The sequence below is a fragment of the Aotus nancymaae genome, unplaced genomic scaffold (genome assembly GCF_030222135.1).
Source record: "Aotus nancymaae isolate 86718 unplaced genomic scaffold, 86718_ANA_hifiasm-v0.15.2.pri h1tg000040l, whole genome shotgun sequence".
Taxonomy (NCBI): domain Eukaryota; kingdom Metazoa; phylum Chordata; class Mammalia; order Primates; family Aotidae; genus Aotus; species Aotus nancymaae.
This window is the reverse complement of record NW_026988454.1, coordinates 82,420,351-82,441,035: the sequence shown is the minus strand read 5'-3', so window position 1 is coordinate 82,441,035 and position 20,685 is coordinate 82,420,351. Positions and strand designations below refer to the sequence as shown.

Below are 20,685 nucleotides of genomic sequence, written 5' to 3'. Positions count from 1 at the left end.
AGGAAGAAGTCTGTATAAGAATAGTTTATTGAAATAGTAACATAAAGATGTCTTTAGAGAATTTTTTTTTGCAAAGATTTAATGAGACTTCAATTTATAAGACTATCTTTGGTTTATGTCATTATTGTACTTTCAAATAGTTCTCAGAGTTTTATAATCTTTTATATTATTAACAAAATAAAAATTTCTAGAGCTGCCCAAAGGATCTTTTATTACCTTTAAAATAAAACTTTAAACTTCAATATTTATTTTTAAAGGACAAACATCTCCAATTGCTTACTTATAAAGGAAGAACTCTGTGAAATCTAGCCACTTTAAAAAAGGCTGGATTTTGTTTTTTAAGTTGATTTTTTTTTGTCTCTACAGGTATCTCTACTCTACTGTAAGTCTTAATTAGTACTTATGAAAGATCTCTGACCCTTCCCATAGGTAAATACTGGCCTCATAGGACTTGCTGTTTCCCCAATTCTCCAAGTACTTCTTATCTAAAGCCTCCAAATTGTATCTCAATGACTTTGTGCAGGAGGAAAATGTGTCTCCATGTTAACTGATGCCTTCAGTGTCCTTATGGGGAAGATGGGACAGGAATTATTTGGCCAGGATCTCTTCTTCAATTTTCAACTTGCTCACAGTATTAATTTAGATCTGTGGCCTATGAAAGGAAACAGCCTTTTCATAGTGAAATTGATCATTTTAGAAACAAATGTGATCTAATTTGTATTTCAAAAAATTACATCACATTGAGAAACAGGATGGTCTGATGGGAAAAAGACTGCATAAGGTACTAGAGTCTACTTCTGGAATCATCAATTGTCATAAGTGTACCTTAATCTAGTACCTTAATCTGTTTTTTACTCTTTTCGTAGAATGAAGAAAATGACAACTTGTGTGTAATTAATATTGGAAGTTAAGGAATGTATTTGAGAGTGTTTGGGAATGAAACAGGGATGCTTCCAGTGAGATCTGGCTACAGAAACATCTATATTTTAGTTAATAAGAAATATGAACTTGGAACAGCATGTGTATTGTTACTTAGGCAGATAAACTAGGTTAGCTGGTTAACTATGTCAATAATCTGTATTCTGAGGCTAAGAAGTTCACTTTTGTTTCTTTTCCATGTGAGAAAAAACACTGCTTGGGATTTTCTATTATCAGTAGACATATAGTTAAAATCACAAGACAGTTATAAGCAATTACTTTTTATTAGGCACACTTCTATGTGTTGAGACCAATACAAAATGATTAAGACTTTAAAAGTCTAGGTGGGAACCAATGAATTTTAAGTAGACTCAAAGATTAGACTTGCTTAAGAAAAGAAGAACAAGGAAAGAGGAGATATTAAAGAATATGATATTGAACTTAGACAACTATTTATGATTTGGGAACCAATGGTAGGCACTGTAGTATGTGTGTGTGACTGCATAAAGGGAGTGTTAGAAACAATTTAGGCAGTAAGGCACAGGGCTTAAAGAGCATGACCTGGAGCCAGAAGGCATGGATTCAATTCCTGGTTCTACTACTTTCAGCTGCAGAACCATTGGCAGGCCACAAACTCCCTTTGCCTCACTTTTTCCACCTGTAAAGTGGGGATAATAGTACTGTTCTCAAAACATTGCTGAGACGATTAAGAGTTAAAGTGTTTAGAATGGTGGTTGATATGTAACATGCACTGTATTTAAGTGCTAACTATAATGTTTATAGTAATTATTGCTGTTATTATAGTTCTTTTTTTTTTTTTTTTTTTTTGAGATGGAGTTCTGTTCTTGTTGCCCAGGCTGGAGTGCAATGGCAATCTTTGCAACCTCTGCTCCTGGGTTCAAGCGATTCTTCTGTCTCAGCCTCCTGAGTAGCTGAGATTACAGGCGCCTGCCACCACGCCTGGCTAATTTTTTTGTATTTTTAGTAGCGATGGGGTTTCACCATGTTGGTTAGGCTAGTCTCGAATTCCTGACGTCAGGTGATCCACCCGCCTCAGCCTCCTAAAGTGCTGGGACCAAAGGCATGAGCCACCATGCCCGGCCTATTATAGCTACTCTTGTACTTAATCTAAATAAAAAGTTAATACAGCCAAGTATTATTTCTGATTAGGAAAAGTGCTAATCTAATAAGCATTCTTCAAAACTACATTTCGTTATTTTCATTTAGTAACTAAACAGCTTACAGGCAAATACCACCAACCAACACATTAATGACTGACTTCCTCCCCAGAAACTTGTAACGAATAAAGTAGGTTTGAAGAAGGAAATGTAATTGGTAGACACATAGAGAAATGAGAGAAAAGAAACAAAGAAAAGGAAAACAGCACATTTCAGAGATTTCAGAAACAAACATCAAGGCAAATTAAGTTTATATAAAAGTGAAAGAGTAAAATTAATTTGAGAGGGTGATTCTTATATAAGAAATATCAGAGATTGTATCTAGGCTCTTCCACATTGTTTGGAAAACAACGAGTATATTCACTTGCACCACTCTGATCTTTCTGGCAGGAAGATGTTACACGTCCAAGGTACTGGGTTTCTATTATTCCCTATCCTTGTAGCTTCAAGAATATTATTTTCAGAAATAAAGAAGTTTTTAAAGCTCAGATAAACCATATTCAATGTAAAAGATCCTTTCTGAAGACATTTTTCATCTTCTGTTGGCAAACTGAGCTGCAAATTTTTATTTGTTTGCCAATCTAGAGGACTTTCTCCTCTGCCACGTTGGAGTTAAAGGGACTGTATTTCCTTTGTAAACAATGAAATATATAAAACAACTGTTTTCAGATATTAGACAACTGGTAGCAAAAAAATGTGATTCATAAGAAAACAAGTGAACTAGCCCTACAATTACCTGAAGGCACATACATTCTGAAGTGTTGAGCAGGGGTGGGGAGATTAGGATAGTCTCACGGAGTTGAGGAGTGAGAGATAAGTTCAGAAAGGCTAAGGCAATGAGAGAGGAGGTACCTAAGTAAAAACAAAGCCCCAGAAATCTGCAAAGGGTCCCCTTGAGTCTTTGCTGAATATTTCATGCAAAAAATGAGCCAAGAGCAAGGGGGATGCTGTAAGTTAGACAATTCTCAGAGTTCACACAAGACAAGGAAACTTTCGAACTCTAATCTGCCTAAATGGAGAGTCCTCACTGATCACTAGGGGCACTCAGCAGAAACCTCAGAAGGGATATGCCTTGGCAGTAGGGTTAGATGTTACTAGAGCTACTCTAGACTTCTGCTAACAAAGCATAAGAAAAGCCTTGAAAAAATCAAGTGGTGGGATCAACTATTTACCAAAGCTCAACAATACTCTTTAAAAGAAGAAAATCAAATCCAGACGCTGAATAACATAAAATTCACAATACCAAATATCCAATCAAAAATCGCTAGACTTCTAAGAGGCAGGAAAAAGTGTCAGGAAACCAGGAGAAAAAATAGCCAACAGAAAAAAAGACCCAGAAATGCACAAATACTGAGATCTATAAAATATACTTAATATTAAGGACTTGAAAAAAATAAACATAATGAGGAAAAATACTAAAGAAATTTAAAAAAAAAAGATCCAAAACAAACTGTTAGAGTGAAAGAAAAAAATGGATGGGATTACTAGCAGATTAAAGAAAAAGACCAGTAACTTGAAGCAACAGAACAGCGATAAGAACTAAAGCACAGAAAGAAAAAAAGGTTTCAAAAAATGGAACAGTCTTAGTGACCCGTAAAACAAAGCTTAGCATTAGAACATACTTATAATTAGGGTCAGATGGCAGGAAGTGGAAAGCAGCATTATTATTATTTTAATAATTCATGGCCAAGAGATTTTTTTTGATGGAAACTATAAATCCATCGATCAAGGATGCTCAATTAACTCTGAACAGAATAAATATATGAAAAGCATACCATGACACACTATAGTCAAACTGCCAAAAAACAAGGATAAAACCTTGAAAATAGAAAAAAAACATGATATATGCAAAATAACAATAAGAGGAATTACCAGAAACTTCTCATGAGAAATAAGATCAAAAGACAATAAAATCATAAAACTGCCCAAAGGGGAAAAAAAAATCTACATAAAATTCTGTATCAAGTAAAAGTATTCCTCAAAAACAAAGGCAGAATATATTTTCAGAAAAACAAATGCTGAGAGAAGTTGTTCCTAGTAGTAATCTGCACTACAAGAAATGTTAAAGGAGGCTCTTCGTGCTGAAAAAAAATAATATGAGATAGAAATTCAAATCTATGCAACGGAATACAAAGCATTGGGAATTGTAAATATATGGATAAATACACATTTTTATATAAATATCCATTTCATAATATTCTTTAAAAGTACTTTTAAATGATAATTGATTGCTTAAACAATAATAATAATAATATATTATGGGGTTTTTAAGAAATGTAGAAGAAAAATGCTGATGAAAATAGCAAAATAGTTGAGGAGAGTTTATTGTTTTTAGAGTTCACATAAATATACCTATATAATCTTATTTGAAAGTAGACTGTAAAAAAGTAAAGACATATGTTGTGACTCATGGGGCAACTAAGAAAAAAAATACAGTAAAGAAGTATAGCTAAAAAGCCAAAAGAATAAAATGGAATACCATAAATAATACAACAGAAGGCATGACAAAAGAAACAAAAACAAAAAGATGAAGAGAGAAAACAAACGGCAAAACAGTAAACAACCATATCAATAAATACATTCTTGTAAACACATGAATTAAAAGGCAGAGATAGTCAGATTGGACAAAAATGCTAAAACCAACCATATGCAGTCTATGAAAAAAACATTTTAAAGATAAAAACACGTATGCATTAAAAGTCAAAAGGTGGGAAAAGACACACCTCTTCACAGATTCCCACAATCCTGGCACAAAAGTCCTTTTTTCTTTCTTCCCAAGTGGTCTACTGCCCACTCTCAACAAATGAGACAGTTCACTTTTAACAATTTATTAGCCCCTCAGATTATAACATAGGCAAACCCACTCTATTCAAAGCTCTTTCTATGACAATAGGATTTTCCTTTTAATTTTATGTCTCTTATCACTGTCTTTATTAAAAGCTATATTAGCTTTCCAAATATTATAAATTTAAAAACCAATGAAATTACCTGCCAGTTCCTCGTGTTTCAATCCATTCTCATGTTTGTCATCAGTTAGGTCTAAATTGGCTTGATTACTGGAAAAAATATTTTTTAAATTTAGCATTACATGTTAAAAATATATCCTCATGCAACTCTGTGTATTTAAAAAAAAAAAAAAAAATCCCTAAAATTGTACATGTTCTCTCTCAAGTACTCTTGTTCTATCAAAACCTAAAAATTTGGGAACTTCTAAGGTAAATTTTTTGAAAATTAAGCATCTTCAAAACATATGATTAATTATAGCTATAAAAGTATTCCAAAGGAAAAAGATGCCCTATTTCTTAAATACACACAATTTTATTACTATGTGCATTTACATGTACAAATTTTATCTTATAACACTAGCTATCCCTCTACACTAAAGACTAGAAATTGAACACAAGCTATGAGAACCAGTGAATCCATATGAAAGTCACACAAAAAAATTCTAAGGTCAGCACTCATATGCTACTAAGCAATTTAATCCTGAAATGGAAGCTGAATAGGAACCAAAACCTAAGCAAGGGGACAAAGGAGCTTGAGTATGATTTAATTACATTGGATATATTAATTCATATACTGCTTTCTCTCAAACCAGGAATCAGTTCCACCTTTTCAGTCTATCAACCCTCTTCAGTGAGATCGCTGGAGAAACTATAAAACTAATATCATAATGACGATCGGAACAAACACTTAACATTGCATGCTCAATACTATCCTGTACTTTGACCAGCCTGTTCTAGAGCAGAAATATCAATAGTTAAGAATATTGTTAAGAAATAAGAAAAATGTTAAAAAATGTTGCAAAGTGGCAAAAAGTTGTGGCCCACAAACTGGAGCATGCTTAATCTGTATTGACAACCCTTGGGAGAGGCAATGACCACAGGCCCTGAGTATCCTTGTACATTCTTGCTGAATATACCAAAAGTGCAAGACCCTGACCATTATTCACTATACCATTTGGGTAATATTTCCGAACAGACAAAGAGTAGGCTTTTTCCACTTACTATAAAAGCAATATATTTTCCAAGCTCAGTGTTCCTCTTCTGTAACAGTGTTTCTCCTCTGTAGCACAACCCTCCCTGTGTGTGTGCATACATCCATCATGGATCCTTTGCCTTGCCCTCAGTATACTCATAGGGCATGGGGAACCAATGTGAACAAACGTGATATTCAGGTACTGCCTTTGCTCTTTAATTTTGACCCAGGAATTTTGTGTCTATAGTCTATGGGGATCACTCCACCAGCACAGAGACCCCTCCGTGTCTCCGCCATTACGGAGTTAGAGCCCGGACATATTCTCCCCCCGCTGAGGGCAGTCGAGCTGAGGAAAAAAGAAGGAAGTGATAGAGGCCTGAGTTTGCAGAAACCTATTCTTGATCCACTGAGCTAATGGCATGTCTGGGTGAGGCCTGCATGACTATTTACAAGACTATTGTCTCTTGAAGTTCCCGTTCTGGGCTGGTTTTATGACTCTGTTTACCTGCATTCACTAAATCCCGTGATCGCTCACATGTTACTAGAAAAATGCTATCCCTCAAATTATCGCTCGCCTTGATGTTATTTACCGTAACTGTAGTCATTGATAAGAGGATAAGAATCTTTATAGGATAAGAATCTTTTGTTTGTTTTGGGTTCAGCGATCTTTAGATAAACCTGTATGCTACCCCCTCCCATGCTTACTTTGTAATTTTCTGTTCCCTCCTGATAAAACTTTTGTAATGGGACCTACGTCAGTCACTGTATGAAAAAACATATATAAGCTCCTGTGCACAAAGAATAAATCGCTGATCTGAGCACAGCTCGTTTCAGACCTCCAGACCCATTTTTCTCTATCTCTCTTTTCTTCCGCGCACTCTCTCTTCCAGGTATTAGGATGCTCTTGTTGGTCAAGAGACTCCTGGCAGACGTGCCAATCTCACGGACCCCAACAATAGTCAACATCATAAAACTGGAAGGCTAACTTGTTAGCTTGCCAAGTAGAGTAAAAATCTCAGACCTTGTAGAGTTCATGACAGTAAATGTATTTCTTTATCTACTGTCCACAAAAAACTAATCATCCTGTAGAGACTAGGCACTCTAAGAATCAGAGATTATGATTCTCTTGACCCTTAATTATACCTTTGTGGTATCAAAATCCTAAATAAAACTGTACATCTGCTTTATACTCGTAATTTTAAGAATTATATGGATAACTAAATAAGGGCATTAACAACCTCAGGTTTCAAAGGTCTTGAGAATGGCAATGGTCTCTAGTGTAATTAAGAGAGGATCAGCTCAGTAAACTAGTGGGATTTCTGGAATAAATGAGGTTTCCCAATAACAATCAGGGTCAACCATATAGAGGTTAAGACAAAGATCAAATCTGTCTTTGCTCCTTGGTTCCCATTTCCCTTTCTGTTATTTTTTTCCTGAAAATAACTTAATAAATTACTTTCCCAGTAAGGACTTCTTGGCAATGTACTATTAGTCTCAACAGCATGAAATTTCAGATTCTGAAGGCAGCGTGGGCTCTCAAATACAAAGAAAACATATTCTATTCATACATAAGAAAAACCCTAACTATAATGATGAATAGATAATAATTTCAAAAATAAGATTTAAGTTTATTTACCTATTTAAAACCATGCACATATCAGCCTTCCAAAAATACAGAAAACATGAAAATCATTAGTAGTTTACACTGTACTTTACCTTTGTAAAGCTTTAAAATGTATAGAGTCATTAGAATCCAATTCCTTATTTAATCTCGAATAATCAATGGAAGATGTCAAGCCTTTCTCAAGCCTGGCAAAAAATTGTTCTTTCTCCTCTTGTTCTTCTAATGTGTCCAATCCCACTCCGAGAATACTATGGTTGAGCTCAGAAACTACCAGTTCTAAATGGAAAGCACAAATATATTTTAGTGATATACAGAATTTTGAAAACATTGAATGATGCATCTATTCACATTATGTTGTAAATTTAAAAAAATTTACAAACATTTACCCTCACTCATCAAATATGATTTCCTATTGATAAAATGTAAGGTTTAAAGCTTCTCTATAATAATTCTAAACTTCTAGGAAGATATTAAATCTGTCTACATGCTTCAGTAAAGAAGGTTTCAAGATAGTTATAAGTCAATTTTTGTAATTCTGAATATAAGCATAGTAATTAATTTACCAACTCATATCCCTTGCATTTCTTACCATTTGTTTCTAAGCTGTCAATACTTAAGAGAGAGGTTCCACTGCTCTGAAGAAACTGAATCTTTTCAGCAGACTCCTCTCCTATTTCCATAACAGGTTGAGAAGGCTTCTTTGTTTTCAAATAGCTCACATTTGTTCCAAGCAGTCCTAGGAACAGAATTTAATACAAATGAAGATTTATGTTAGGAGAACTGTTTTGACCACTATGACAACACAATAATACAGTTATGCTAATTTTGTTCACAGTAGCTACAAAATAAATCTGCTCTATTAAATAAAAATCCATCAGACTCAAAACTCACAAAAGAAAGATTGTACTTCTATTTGGTGGCACTGGATCATATTAAATAGAATACTTCAAATATTTGCACCACGAGACAAAATTTTTTAAATTACTTTGAAGCCCAAGTACTTAATTCAGTATACCATACCACTTTAAAGAGTATCTTCTGCCTTATTCCCTCTGTGCTTTACATTTCTCAGAGGGTTTTTGTTGCTGAACTCTTAACGCTATTGGAAATAGACTGTAGGTGGCATGAATTAGTATAACAAAACACAAGGGGGCAAAGCAGGTACAAATTAAAAACCTACTGGGCTAGACAGAAGACTTTGTTAGTGTAAATACCATTCCAAAAAATAGATGGAAATATTAAAAGATCTTTCAAAGTCATTATTTCTAAAACAATGGAATCAGTGGCTCACTGCATGAGACGTTCTCATGCCGGGATATGTGCATTACTGTTGGGGGACAGGAGGCTATTATAGTCTCTCACAGCATACAAGAATTTGAAATTTTCTGTAACGCTAATATATATGAAGCATATTAAAAGTGTTTTATGACTGACTAGATATTTGGTGATACTAAGACATTGTTATAGATATTTCTTAGATAATATTATGGTTTTATTTTTATTTTTATTTTTTAAGAGATGGGGTTTCACCATGTTGGCCAGGCTGGTCTTGAACTCCTGACCTCAGGTGATCCACCCACCTCGGCCTCCCAAAGTGCTAGGATTACAGGTGTGAGCCACCACACCCAGCCTATGATTATGTTTTTAAGAGAGTACTTATTTTCAGAGATACTTTGAAATATATGTGGAGGGAACTGATACGCTGTTGGAGAACTGTTTCAGAATAATCCTGAGCGTCAGAAGGTGGAGAATAAGAGAGGATATTGATGAAACATGATTGGCCATGAGTTAATAACAATTGTCACAGATAGGCAATGGGTACATGGAGTATTTCCTATTGATAACGTGTAAGGTTTAAAGCTTCTCTAGAATAATTCTAAACCTCTAGGAAGATATTAAATTTGTCTACATGGAGTATATTGTATTTAGGTATATGTTTGAATTTTTTTGTAATAAAATGTTTCAAAAATATTCTATGAATCTTGGGTAAGAAAGTATAACTTAAGTTTATGTAGCAAAAATTCTGAGTATTATTAATTTTATTCAAATTTTTTGACAAACTATGTGCCTAGAACATTGTTAGTGCCAGCTATACAATGAAGGCCTTTACCATCATGAAGGTTAAAATTTAACAGGAGAAGACAATAGCAAGTATTTATGGGTGCCTACTACTCACCAGGCACTGTTCTAAAGACTGGGGCTTTATCAGTGAATAAAAGACAAAAATCCCTGCTCATTTATGTGAGTTGAGGCAGGCAATAAGTAAAATAAATACGTACACTGCAATTAAACAGTACATTAGAAAACAGTTAAGTGCCAAGAACAAAAATAAAACAAAGAGGAACAGAGAATGCAGGAATGGAGGGCATTACAACTTTAAACAGGGTGGTCAGGAGGGCCTCTACTGAGAAGTTAACATTTGAGCTACAGCTTGGTGGGGGTGAGGGACCAATCCACATGAATACATGGGTGAAGAGTGTTTAAGGAGGAGGAAAGAAGTGTGAAGCCTCTAAGCCAAGAAAGTGCCTAGGTATGTGTGAAGAGAAAGAAGGCCAGGGTAGTAATATTGGCATAAGCAAGGGAAAGGTAGTCTAAGTTGAGAGGTCAAAAAATTCAGGGTGCAGAACTGGGGTGGGTGGTAGCTTGAAGGTCATTAGCTTTTATAACAAGTGAAATAAGAAGCTATTAGAGGGAGTAGGTGTCTATGACGTGGCGGGCAAGATTTTTTGGTGTAAATAAGTTTAAGGAACTTAGAAGTCAGTTATTAGAGGCATCAGCTATGTGGTTAATATAGTCACCAATAATTAGACAAGAGAATTGGAGACTCACAGTGAAAGAGCAGCTAAAATCTTAAGAGGAATGAGGAGGAGCAACCCGGAGTTCAGTAAATAACTGCAGCAAAGAGACACAGTAGGTAGGTGGTCTGATGGCATGGTTCATAAGGAGACTGGAAGGAGAATGGTCTAGAAAATAGCAATGAACAATAATCTACTCCTTTTCCAAGTCTAGTGGAAAAGAGATGTGGCAAAGAAAACATTACTAGAGAAGCAGCAGTGTTCACAGAGCAAAGTTAAATGTGAATTACAAGTCTGCTTTGAAGGAATTATATGAGATTAATGGGGGTGGTATACCAAGACAGGAAAATCTAAAAGTATTTCTGTGAGGAAGTAGTATTTCTGCTAAGATGTGAAGAAAGAGCAGGATGTAACTAGGTAAACGAGGACAGGGAGACCAATACAGGTAGGGGGATTAGTAGGTACAGAAGTGTGACAATGGGAAGGGCAGGCCACATTTGCTGATGCAAAAAGGCCAATGAGACTGGATCCAGATGGTGAGGGTGAGCCTGAGAGGAAATATGCCCAGAGAAGGAAGTCAATGGTTGGAGCATGCTTGTCCTCATAGGCTAGGCATAGGGTCTTGCTCTGTATTCTAAAAGCACTACAAAAAACTTGTAAAGTTATACAGTATCAAAAGATCCTTATTTTACTAGTATATGTTTGTTGTAAAAAACTGATATATGGAAAAGGTAAATAATTATAATGTATGTTTAATTTTGTTTTTTGCATTTTAATGTTCTTTTGTTGTTTTCTTCAAAAACCAGAAGACTGAAAATTTATGCTATCAATATTAAGATTAGAAAAAAATTTAACTTTTGGTTAGAAGGAAGCCTTATTAAGTCACGAATTCTGTCTTCAATTTCCTAATTACTGTATTCTTGGAAAAGGCTAAGAATCAATTTATTTTATGTCTTTCTGTGAATAATGGGTCTACTGGATCAAACAGTAACCTCCATACAGTTGTAAAAAATCAAGAGCTAGACCTGTAGATGCTTCAAATGAAAAAGTACGTGCCCAGGTTGGTGTGCTATGGTGGTAACATGTCCAGGGTCTCACCCGGCTCTAAAGCAGGACTTGGGGTTGTAGTTCACACTAACCAAGCTCACAAGAGACTAATGTAACAGAAATCAAGATCCAGTTTAATTATTTACAATAAAGAATACAACCAGTAAGAGGATGAGATAGTTTCACCTTCTAAGTAGAACATTTTATTCCTATGGCAACTGGGAAACAAGCAAGATTATAATGTAAAAGTTGCTCAATGTTAATGTTTAATGGTACTTCTCTTTAAGATTGGTAAAGCATTCCTCTTCTCAAAACGGGTGTGGAATTCTCCCTCAGAAGCTTCTACACTCTTGATACAAGAATCATATCTTGCCTTTTTATACTAGTGCCTAGTACTTACGATATAATATGAACTCAGTAAAAGTTTGTGACTGAATCAGGGACCAGGTTAGTTCCCTGGGCAGGGAAACCTCCCTCTGTTTAAGTTGACATTGCCAAAGTTTGCTTCTTGACTATCCTTCTTTACTTCTTTTACTAATCAAATCTATTTTTGATACTTTTTAAAAAAATTATTAATACCATTAGGTTGCATGTGAGTATTTTTGGTCTAGGAGCTATTCTTTTCTGTAGGATTGGTTTATATCTATCTGCTCTGAGTCATTATCTTCTAGACAAAAGGCTTTATGTCCCAAATCTTTGTCAACAATTCCAATAGTACTTCATCTTATAATATCCTTTTCAAACATTAAAAGTGGGGAGAGATTCTAAAACATAATTCTTCACTACAAACTTGAGCATGCTGCATAATTTAAGAATTTATAAAAAAAACTCAGTAAATTTTTCAATAAGGAATTTCTTTAAAGTATAGTATTAAAAAGAACAGAGAACTGTTAAATCTACTTTAATATGCATTTATTAAACAAATTTATCACTTAATGTTGATAATGTTGAGGGTCAGGGGATACAAGGACAAAGAAGTGTTTCCTGCCTTGCCCTCACAAAGCTCCTAACCTCAGGAGCTGTCCTATAGGTTACAACTATCAACACAATGTGTGTTATTATAATGTTTTGACATCAAAATGAAGGGGAAACTAATTGTGACAAGAAACTAGAAGACAGAGTGAAGGACTGCAAAAAGTGGTGATGCTAGGTTTTATTGGGCAAGAAAGATGAAAGGAAAAGGCATTCTAATGGCAAGGAAGCATGAGATGATACACAGAGGCATGGAGGTCTATGGTGTTTCCAGGAGATAAGGAATGTTAAGTATGGCTAGAGCACACAAGAAGGCAGAGTTCCAATCAGATCATGCAGGGCCTTAATTATTACATGAATTCAGGCTCAATTTTATGGGGAAAAAACAAAAGCCCATAGGTAAATTTCTTCCCTAGAGAAGAGATACAGAAATTATATCAGTTTACAAAATTATGCTTAACCCTGATCCACAAATGGTCTGAATGTAGGTACTTAAATAGAAGCAGTCTGGGTTGTTTAGAGATATGGCATTATCATATATAATAAACATATCAGGCCAGGTGTGGTGGCTCATGCTTGTAATCCCAGTGTTCTGGGAGGCCAAGGTGGGAGGATTGCTTGAGGCACGTTCGAGATTAGTCTGGGTAATACAGAGAGAGACCCTATCTCTAAAAGAAATAAAAAAATTAGCCAGGCATATTGGCATGCACCTGTAGTCCTAGCTACTCAGAAAGCTGAGGTGGAAAGATTGCTAGAGTCCAGGAGTTTGAAGTTGCAATATGCTATAACTATGCTACTGTACTTCAGCCTGGGTATATATATACATATATATGAGGCATATACACACATACATATATATATGCAGTAATTTTTTTTTTACTACTGTCATTAACAAAACTGTGATATCAAAGTCTACCGGTTTGTTAAAATCTTCCCAATGCAATGACATTAATATACTGCCAGAATACAATATCTTATTAAATCACCTTAAATCAATTTATCATTGAACATAAATATACCTGAATTATTTGTCACCTTAATTTGAGTAAATATAATTTATCTCCATGTAAAATAAGCTGATGCTATAACACAGAAGCTCAATTACATAATAAAGTATTGATTATATGAAAATCAATTCAAACTTCAAAATTCCGTATTATTAGTATTATTTTCTTTATATATTTATAGTGAAGAAACAAAATCCAGAAGTCTTGACTGACCCCTTGTGGTCAAATAATTTGAAACGAAAAATCAGCAACATTTACCATCATCCTTAAAATCATCTTCAGTTATCCACCAAGGTACCGTATCTTTCTTCTTCATGTCTTTTTTAGGTTGTCTAGCTGTTTTGTCTGAATTTTCAGAAGAATCATCTGAAAGCTAAATCAGATACAAGATACTGAATTTGAAAATACAGTGTAAATTCAAGAATCTCAGATTCATCATTAAGTATCTTTCTATTAGTTCGCTCACAGTTCAGCTGTCATATAGATAAATAACATTTTCACCAATAATATATAAGTTCATATCTACAAACATGTGGCCAAAATAACAAAACTCATACATACATCTCTGAGCATCAATTTCATAATTAATCAAGTAAACCAGGAGAATAACAACAAAGAAATGAAACTTGATCAAGAAATTTTTTCAGGAAAGAAAAAACAGGAGGATACAATCCTATTTTCTAGACATTCTATAAGGTTTAAGAATAAATTATGGTTGAACAAAATTGCACAGCATCACTCTAAAAAAACAGAATTTCAAGATAAGGAAAAACTGAGTTTCAGGGTGTGAAGAGGAGGAGGAAATTGATCAGAAAAATCAGCATTTTTTTCAGTGATTAATAAACGTTTATTTGCTTTTTTCTACTCTTCCAGTCCAAATTTTACTACAATCCTAAATCCCATGCTCTAACCTCAATACCACCCCCCAGCACTTTAGCCAATAACTTGGTCACTCTTTTCACTGAGAAATAAAAACCTTCAAACACCACCCACCTCACTCCACTACTAAACTTACCTGTGAAGGCACTTCTTCTGTCTTTCAGACAACACAATTTTTTCCTCCACTTCAAGTGGAACTTCTCTAGGTTCTCCTTCCTTGGTTATCCCACTTGATTTCTGTATCTTCACTCCCTTCCCTCTACTCCCCTCCCTTCCCTCTGATTATACACCTGCTCAGCACTACATCTCCAGTGCCTAGCACAGTAGCAGGTGAAACTGTGGAATGAAAAAATGAACATTCTACTCAACTTTGGAAAAAAAAAAAGTAAAACAAAACAACAAAATTCCTTATCCCTACCTCTCTTTTGCTCTACCTATCACATTTCCTTGATATACCAACTTCTTGAGTTCACTGCTTTACCCCTTATAATCTGGTTCCCATTCAAAACAGCTCTCCTCTAGGCACTAAAGGCTCCCTAAATGTCACAAATAAAGTACCACTGTCAGTTATCCTCCCTGATGACATCATGGAATTTGCTACTGGTGATCAACTCTTACTTCTTGAAATTCTCTACCTTGACTTCAGTAGCATCACTTCCTCCAGGTTATTCTTCAGATCTGTGGCTACTCCCACCCACCTATCTTAATAGCTTTTGTTTTTTTTGCCCATTTATTTAACAGGAGACTTCTCCAGGACACTGCTCTTGATCCTTTTTCAATCTCATTTCATATAACTTTTTCTGGGAAAGAAACCAACATTTACCACATGCGTGCTCTATGTCAGGATCTACACTCAGGTTATCTCACTTAATCTTTAAACAACCCTCCAGAAATTTACTCATGGGGAAACTCAAGCTCTAAGAGGTTAAGCAACTTGCCCAAGTTGCTACTGCTACTGGTAGTAAGCGTTACAAAGTGACATTTAAACCCATGTCTGATTAACTCGTGTCCACTTTCTGCCATACTATGTAGTTCCCCAACTAGAATATTGTTATCTGAGTGACGTTTTAAACTTCTAAAACAACAGCGCTTCCACTTGCCAAACAAAAAACTCTACCCCAGTGACCTGAAGAATGTCAGTTTTAAAATGTTAAAAAAGAACTTACTGTCTTCACTAACAACGAGGTAGGAAGACAGGAGGAGGGAAGACAAATATTGCCTATCCCATCTGAACTTCTGAAATTAGTTAGCTACATCACTTTTCACTTACTCTCTAAACTTCAGTATCATTTTGAGGTGTTCCATTTCTCTCTCCTCCCATTTTTTCAGTTTGCTTATCTGCAACATAGGCATAATATCACTGATCTTGTAGGGCCACGACAAAGAGAAAAATAAATGAAGATTGTTCACCCTATTTTCTAATACATGGTAAGTGTTCTCACTTTAAACAACCTTCTACAGTGCTTCCTAGCACTTTCATTAATTATTTTTAAGAAGATAATTCATAAAAATAAAACAAAACAGGCTGGGCACAGTGGCTCACACCTACAATCCCAGCACTTTGGGAGGCCGAGGCAGGTGGATCACGAGGTCAGGAGTTTGAGACCAGTCTTACCAACATGGTGAAACCCCACCTCTACTAAAAATATAAAAATTAGCCAGGTGTGGTGACATGTGCCTATAATCCCAGGTATGCAGGAGGTTGAGGCAGGAGAATTGCTTGAACCTGGGAGGTGGAGGTTACAGTGAGTCAATATCATGCCAATGCACTCCAGCCCCGGTGACAGAGCAAGGCTCCATCTCAAAAAAATAAAAAATAAACAAAACAAAACAAAAAAGCTGATTCTCAGATATAACAGTTGTTAGCAAGGATACGGAGAAACTGGAACTCTGGGTTGGGCACAGTGGCTCACATCTATCATTCCAGCACTTTGGGAGGCCAAGGCAGGCGGATCACTTGAGGTCAGGTGTTTGGGACCAGCCTGGCCAACATGGTGAAACCCTGTCTCTACTAAAAGCACAAAAATTAGCTGGGCATGGTGGTAGGTGCTTGTAATCCCAGCTACTTAGGTGGCTGAGGCAGGAGAGTCACTTGACCCCAGGAGGCAGAAGTTACAGTGAGCCAAGACTGTACCAATGCACACTCCAGCCTGGGCAACAGAGCAAGACTCAGTCTAAAAATAAAAAAAGAAATGGGAACTTTGATAAAGTAATACACTATTGGTGAAAATGTAAAATAGCACAGCCATTTTAAAAAACAGTCTGGCAAACACAGAGCTACTATATGATCCAGAAATTTCACTCTTTGGCATGTACACAAGAGGAACGAAAACACATCCACACAAAAACTTGTACATGATTGTTCATAGCAGCATTGTTCCTAACTGCCAAAAAGTGGAAAGAACCCAGATGTCAACTGATAGGTTGAAAAACAAAACGTGGTACATTTACACAATGAAATATTACTCAGCTATAAAAAGAAATGAAGTATTAATACATGCTAAAACATGGATGAACCTTGAAAACATCATGCTAAGTACAAGAAGCCAGACCCAAGGGGCCTCATGATACATAATTCCATTTCTATGAAATGTCTGTAACGGGCAAACGTTTAGAGACAGAAAGTAGATTAGTAGTTTCCTAAGGCTAGGGAAGGGGGAATAAGAAGATGGAGTAACTACTAACAGATATGGGATTTCTTTTTGGGGTGATAAAAATTCCTAAAATTGATTGTGGTGGTGGTTACATAACTCTGAAACCACAGAACTGCACATTAAAAATGTGCGAATTAAATAGTATGTGAATTACGTCTCAATAAAGATATTTTTAAAAAGCTAGTACCACCACTCTCCTAAAAATAAAGATATATAAACGATGCCTTTGAATTAATTGTTTGAACAATAATTTAACAAAGTGAGAAAAGAGGTTAGCATGACTCTAATATCATGACTTTCATATTAAAAAAATAAAAATGAAACATTGCAAAGGAGGATGGATATAAGAGGGAGAGAGATGGAGACAGAAGAGTGGGGGAAGGACAGTGTTGGAGACTGTGTATGCTGGAAGGGTGGTAAATGAGGGAAGAATAAAAACATCTAAAAGGCCTGTTCTGCTATCTTTTGCAATAAAAATCATTCCTATAAATTAAATGTTCAAAATGTGCCTGTATTTGAAATTTTAAAAATCAACTTTTCAAATGGTAAATAAAACTTATTCCAAGTGCCTATTACATCTTAGCAACTGGTAGATGCTTTTTTTAATCCTTCAAACAATCCTACAAAGAAGGCGTTATTTTTCCATTAGACAGATAATGAAACTAAAGTTTTTTTTCTATTAAACTCCCCTTTTTAAGCAAGAATGTTTGAAGTATAATAGCTTAAAATGTGACTCTTTTGAATGTTCTACAAGGCCCCTCCATTTATATAGAGTTAGGCATTGGTTAATAATGGGGATATGTTCTGAGAAATAGGATTTCATAGTAGGAGCATCACAGAGTGTATTTACATAAACTAGATGGCCACATGGTATAGCCTACTCCACATCTAGGCTATATGGTATAGCCTATTGTTCCTAGGCTGCAAAGCTGTTCAGCATGTACTGCACTGAATCTTGCAGGCAACTGTAACACAATGGCAAGCATTTGTATCTAAACATAGAAAAGCTACAGTAAACATATAGTACAAAAGATTTAAAAGGTACACCTTTATAGGACAGCCCCTTTAGGTCTTATGAAATCACTGTTATACATGTGGTCTATTGCTAACCAAAATGTCTTTATGAGGTACATGACTGTATAGAGAACGTGGTATACCATTTGGTTTACTCATTGAAATATTTAAGTACTGTAGATGTAGTAATGAACATAGTCATCACTTTACAGACCAAACAATCTTATAATGGGAAGCAGTAAACAGACCCACACAAGAAAAGTAATTAATGTGCTAAATGCTATAAAAAGAATTAAATACATACTAGATTAACAAGTGACTTCGTGGTTACCTTTACTGGACAAACAGAAGAAGCCTCTCTGAAATAGTAATATTTAAGGTAAGATCTTCACCAGCCAGGTGAAGAATATTGGCAGAGGGAACAGTGAGTGCAAAGATCCTAAGGTGAAATGAGCTTGAAATGTCTGGGAGAAAAAAGGCCACTGTGGAAAAGATAAAGTGGATGAAAGAGGAATATGAAGGCAGTGACATACGTAAGAGCAAAATTATGAAAAGCTTTCTAACCACGGTAAGGAGTTTGGATTTTTTACTACATTTGATGGGATACCAATAGAGTCTTTTACTGGGGAGGAACAGAGTCTGACTGCAGTGCGGTGAGTGGTGAAAGGAATGCTGGGTCATGAGTTGGGAACTGCTGCAATAGCTCGGTTGAGATGATGGCACCGAACTAGCAGTGGCAGAGAAAAGGGAGGGAGCTAGAAGGATGAGGGGAGTTGAGAGTTTGGTGATGGACTAACTGTATCTTCAAGGTGAGAGAACTGAAGGATGAGTCTTTTGAGACAAATTTACAATACAGTTTTAAAAAATTAAACTTACCTCTTTCATAAACTGTTCAAACTCTTCATCTAGCTCTTCTTGGGAACAGTCAGCCATAGTCAACAATTTTGACCTCCCAGAGTGAACATTCTAAAGTATCTCAAACACTGGAAGCACTGAATGACAAGAGACATAAACATCTTTTGAGGAAAGCCATCATATCAAGAACACAACCAAACTTACGCTTAAGACATTTGTTACGATTTATTACATATGTGCAAATTTTTCTATGATATAGTATACACGGACAATTTTTTTAAAGTTGGTCAAGAGATTCCTAATTCATTATGCAAACTGATTTGGAAAAGCAGCTCTGACAAGGATGTCTTGTACTCAGTGTTTGTTTTCATTTGTTAACATTCAATTGTTAACGAGTGTGTCTTGTAGTTAGCCTTTACAATTGTTTTCAACTGTTAACATCCAATTGTTAACGAGTGTGTCTTGTACTCAGCGTTTAGAATTGTTTTCATCTGTTAACATCCAATTGTTAAAGAGTGGTCTCTACAATATTTCCCAAATCTACATTTGTGTGCATCTGTTAATACCACTGAAGCACAAACCAGGTCTTCACAGGGAATCTTAAAAACTAAAAGTCAGCAAATCCAAAGGACTGTTTCTTTCTAGCAAAGCACAAAACAGAGTTTGTGCTACCTGCCCGTTATTTTACCAACACATATTAATAGTTTCGTAATGCAGACTGTATCCAGATTCGGGGATGTTTCAAAATATACATAAATGGAATTTACTAAGATTCAAAATACTTAAAGAATACTTAATCAGTACACAAATCTAATTATGTTTCTTTTGAAGCGAGGGAAGAGACAAAAACTGCGCTGAACACAAGTAGAATCCAGTGACTTGCAAGGGAAAGCTTTCCCCTATACACCTAATGAACCCAACCTTAGGTCGACTCCCAGTTCCTGAACTCCTTGGAGCAGCTCAAACCCCAGCTTTCTTCTGCAGAGAAGGGGGAGGGGAGGTGGGCTTGCAGACCGGGACAATACCCGCCCCATTGTGCAGAATAACACCTTTTCCCCTTATTAGCACTTTCGATGAGTTCAAGGCAAGTGCAGTTAAGGTCTTGGCTTCAGTAGCTTGGTCAGAGGCGGACTCCACCAAAAGGTTCTCAAGCTTGGCGGCAACCCGGCCCCCAGAAGCGCGGGTTCGGAGGTTGGCGGGAAGACAAAGACGCATTTGCCGTGGGCTCCGGACGGAGAAGGGAAATGACCCGGAAAACTAAAGACCTTGGATCGGGTCTGAGGCACGACCTCGGCCATGGCGATGTGGGCGGGAAACTAGCGTTCGCATCTTACCTCTTACCTCTGCCTCTGAATTCCGCGCTTTCCGGAAAGGTCTGTGCGGGTCCACCAGTTGCCGGGGTAACAGACTTCAGCTGCCGGGCTCTGTAGTCACGTGACCCCGGCTGGTCACATGGTCCGCGGGCCCGGCCCGGCTGCCGTGGGTTTTCCAGTTCCTTTACAAGCGAAGGTCGGAATAACCACGGCTCAGAAAGACACTCTGGTGGCTAAACCTTCGCTGCTGTACTAAAATTAGCCTTTCCTTCCTTGGCTTTCTCTATGTTCCTTAGAAAAAGGGACAGCGGCGAACAGGTTACTGAAGAGCGAGACGGAGGCTTCCGGCGGACTTGGGGAGCGCGGTGGTTGTAGGCCAGCCCGTGGCTTTCTGGGAAATGTAGTTTCGCTCCCCTGGTCCTTGTGTTTCCGCACTCCGCATCTTCTCTTC

General features: G+C 36.4%; 1 protein-coding gene across 5 annotated transcripts in view; it reads right to left on the bottom strand.

Moving 5' to 3' along the window:
- The window catches only part of CEP162 (centrosomal protein 162), a 103,682-nt gene extending 83,329 nt beyond the window's left edge, over positions 1–20,353 (bottom strand). The window contains exons 1-6 of one of the 5 annotated variants that reach the window (XM_064360867.1): positions 20,263–20,353; positions 18,943–19,058; positions 13,778–13,892; positions 8,288–8,434; positions 7,791–7,974; positions 5,085–5,152 (exon numbers count right to left, since the gene is read on the bottom strand). In XM_064360867.1, coding sequence (XP_064216937.1) covers positions 5,085–5,152; positions 7,791–7,974; positions 8,288–8,434; positions 13,778–13,892; positions 18,943–18,999 — 571 coding nt within the window. In that variant the 5' untranslated portion in view covers positions 19,000–19,058; positions 20,263–20,353. Of the gene's footprint in view, positions 1–5,084; positions 5,153–7,790; positions 7,975–8,287; positions 8,435–13,777; positions 13,893–15,668; positions 15,739–18,942; positions 19,059–19,842; positions 19,862–20,186; positions 20,206–20,255 lie in introns of those variants that run through there. The other 4 variants (XM_064360866.1, XM_064360868.1, XM_064360869.1 and 1 more) reach the window with 4 other exon arrangements.
- Between the last annotated feature and the right edge of the window lie 332 nt (positions 20,354–20,685).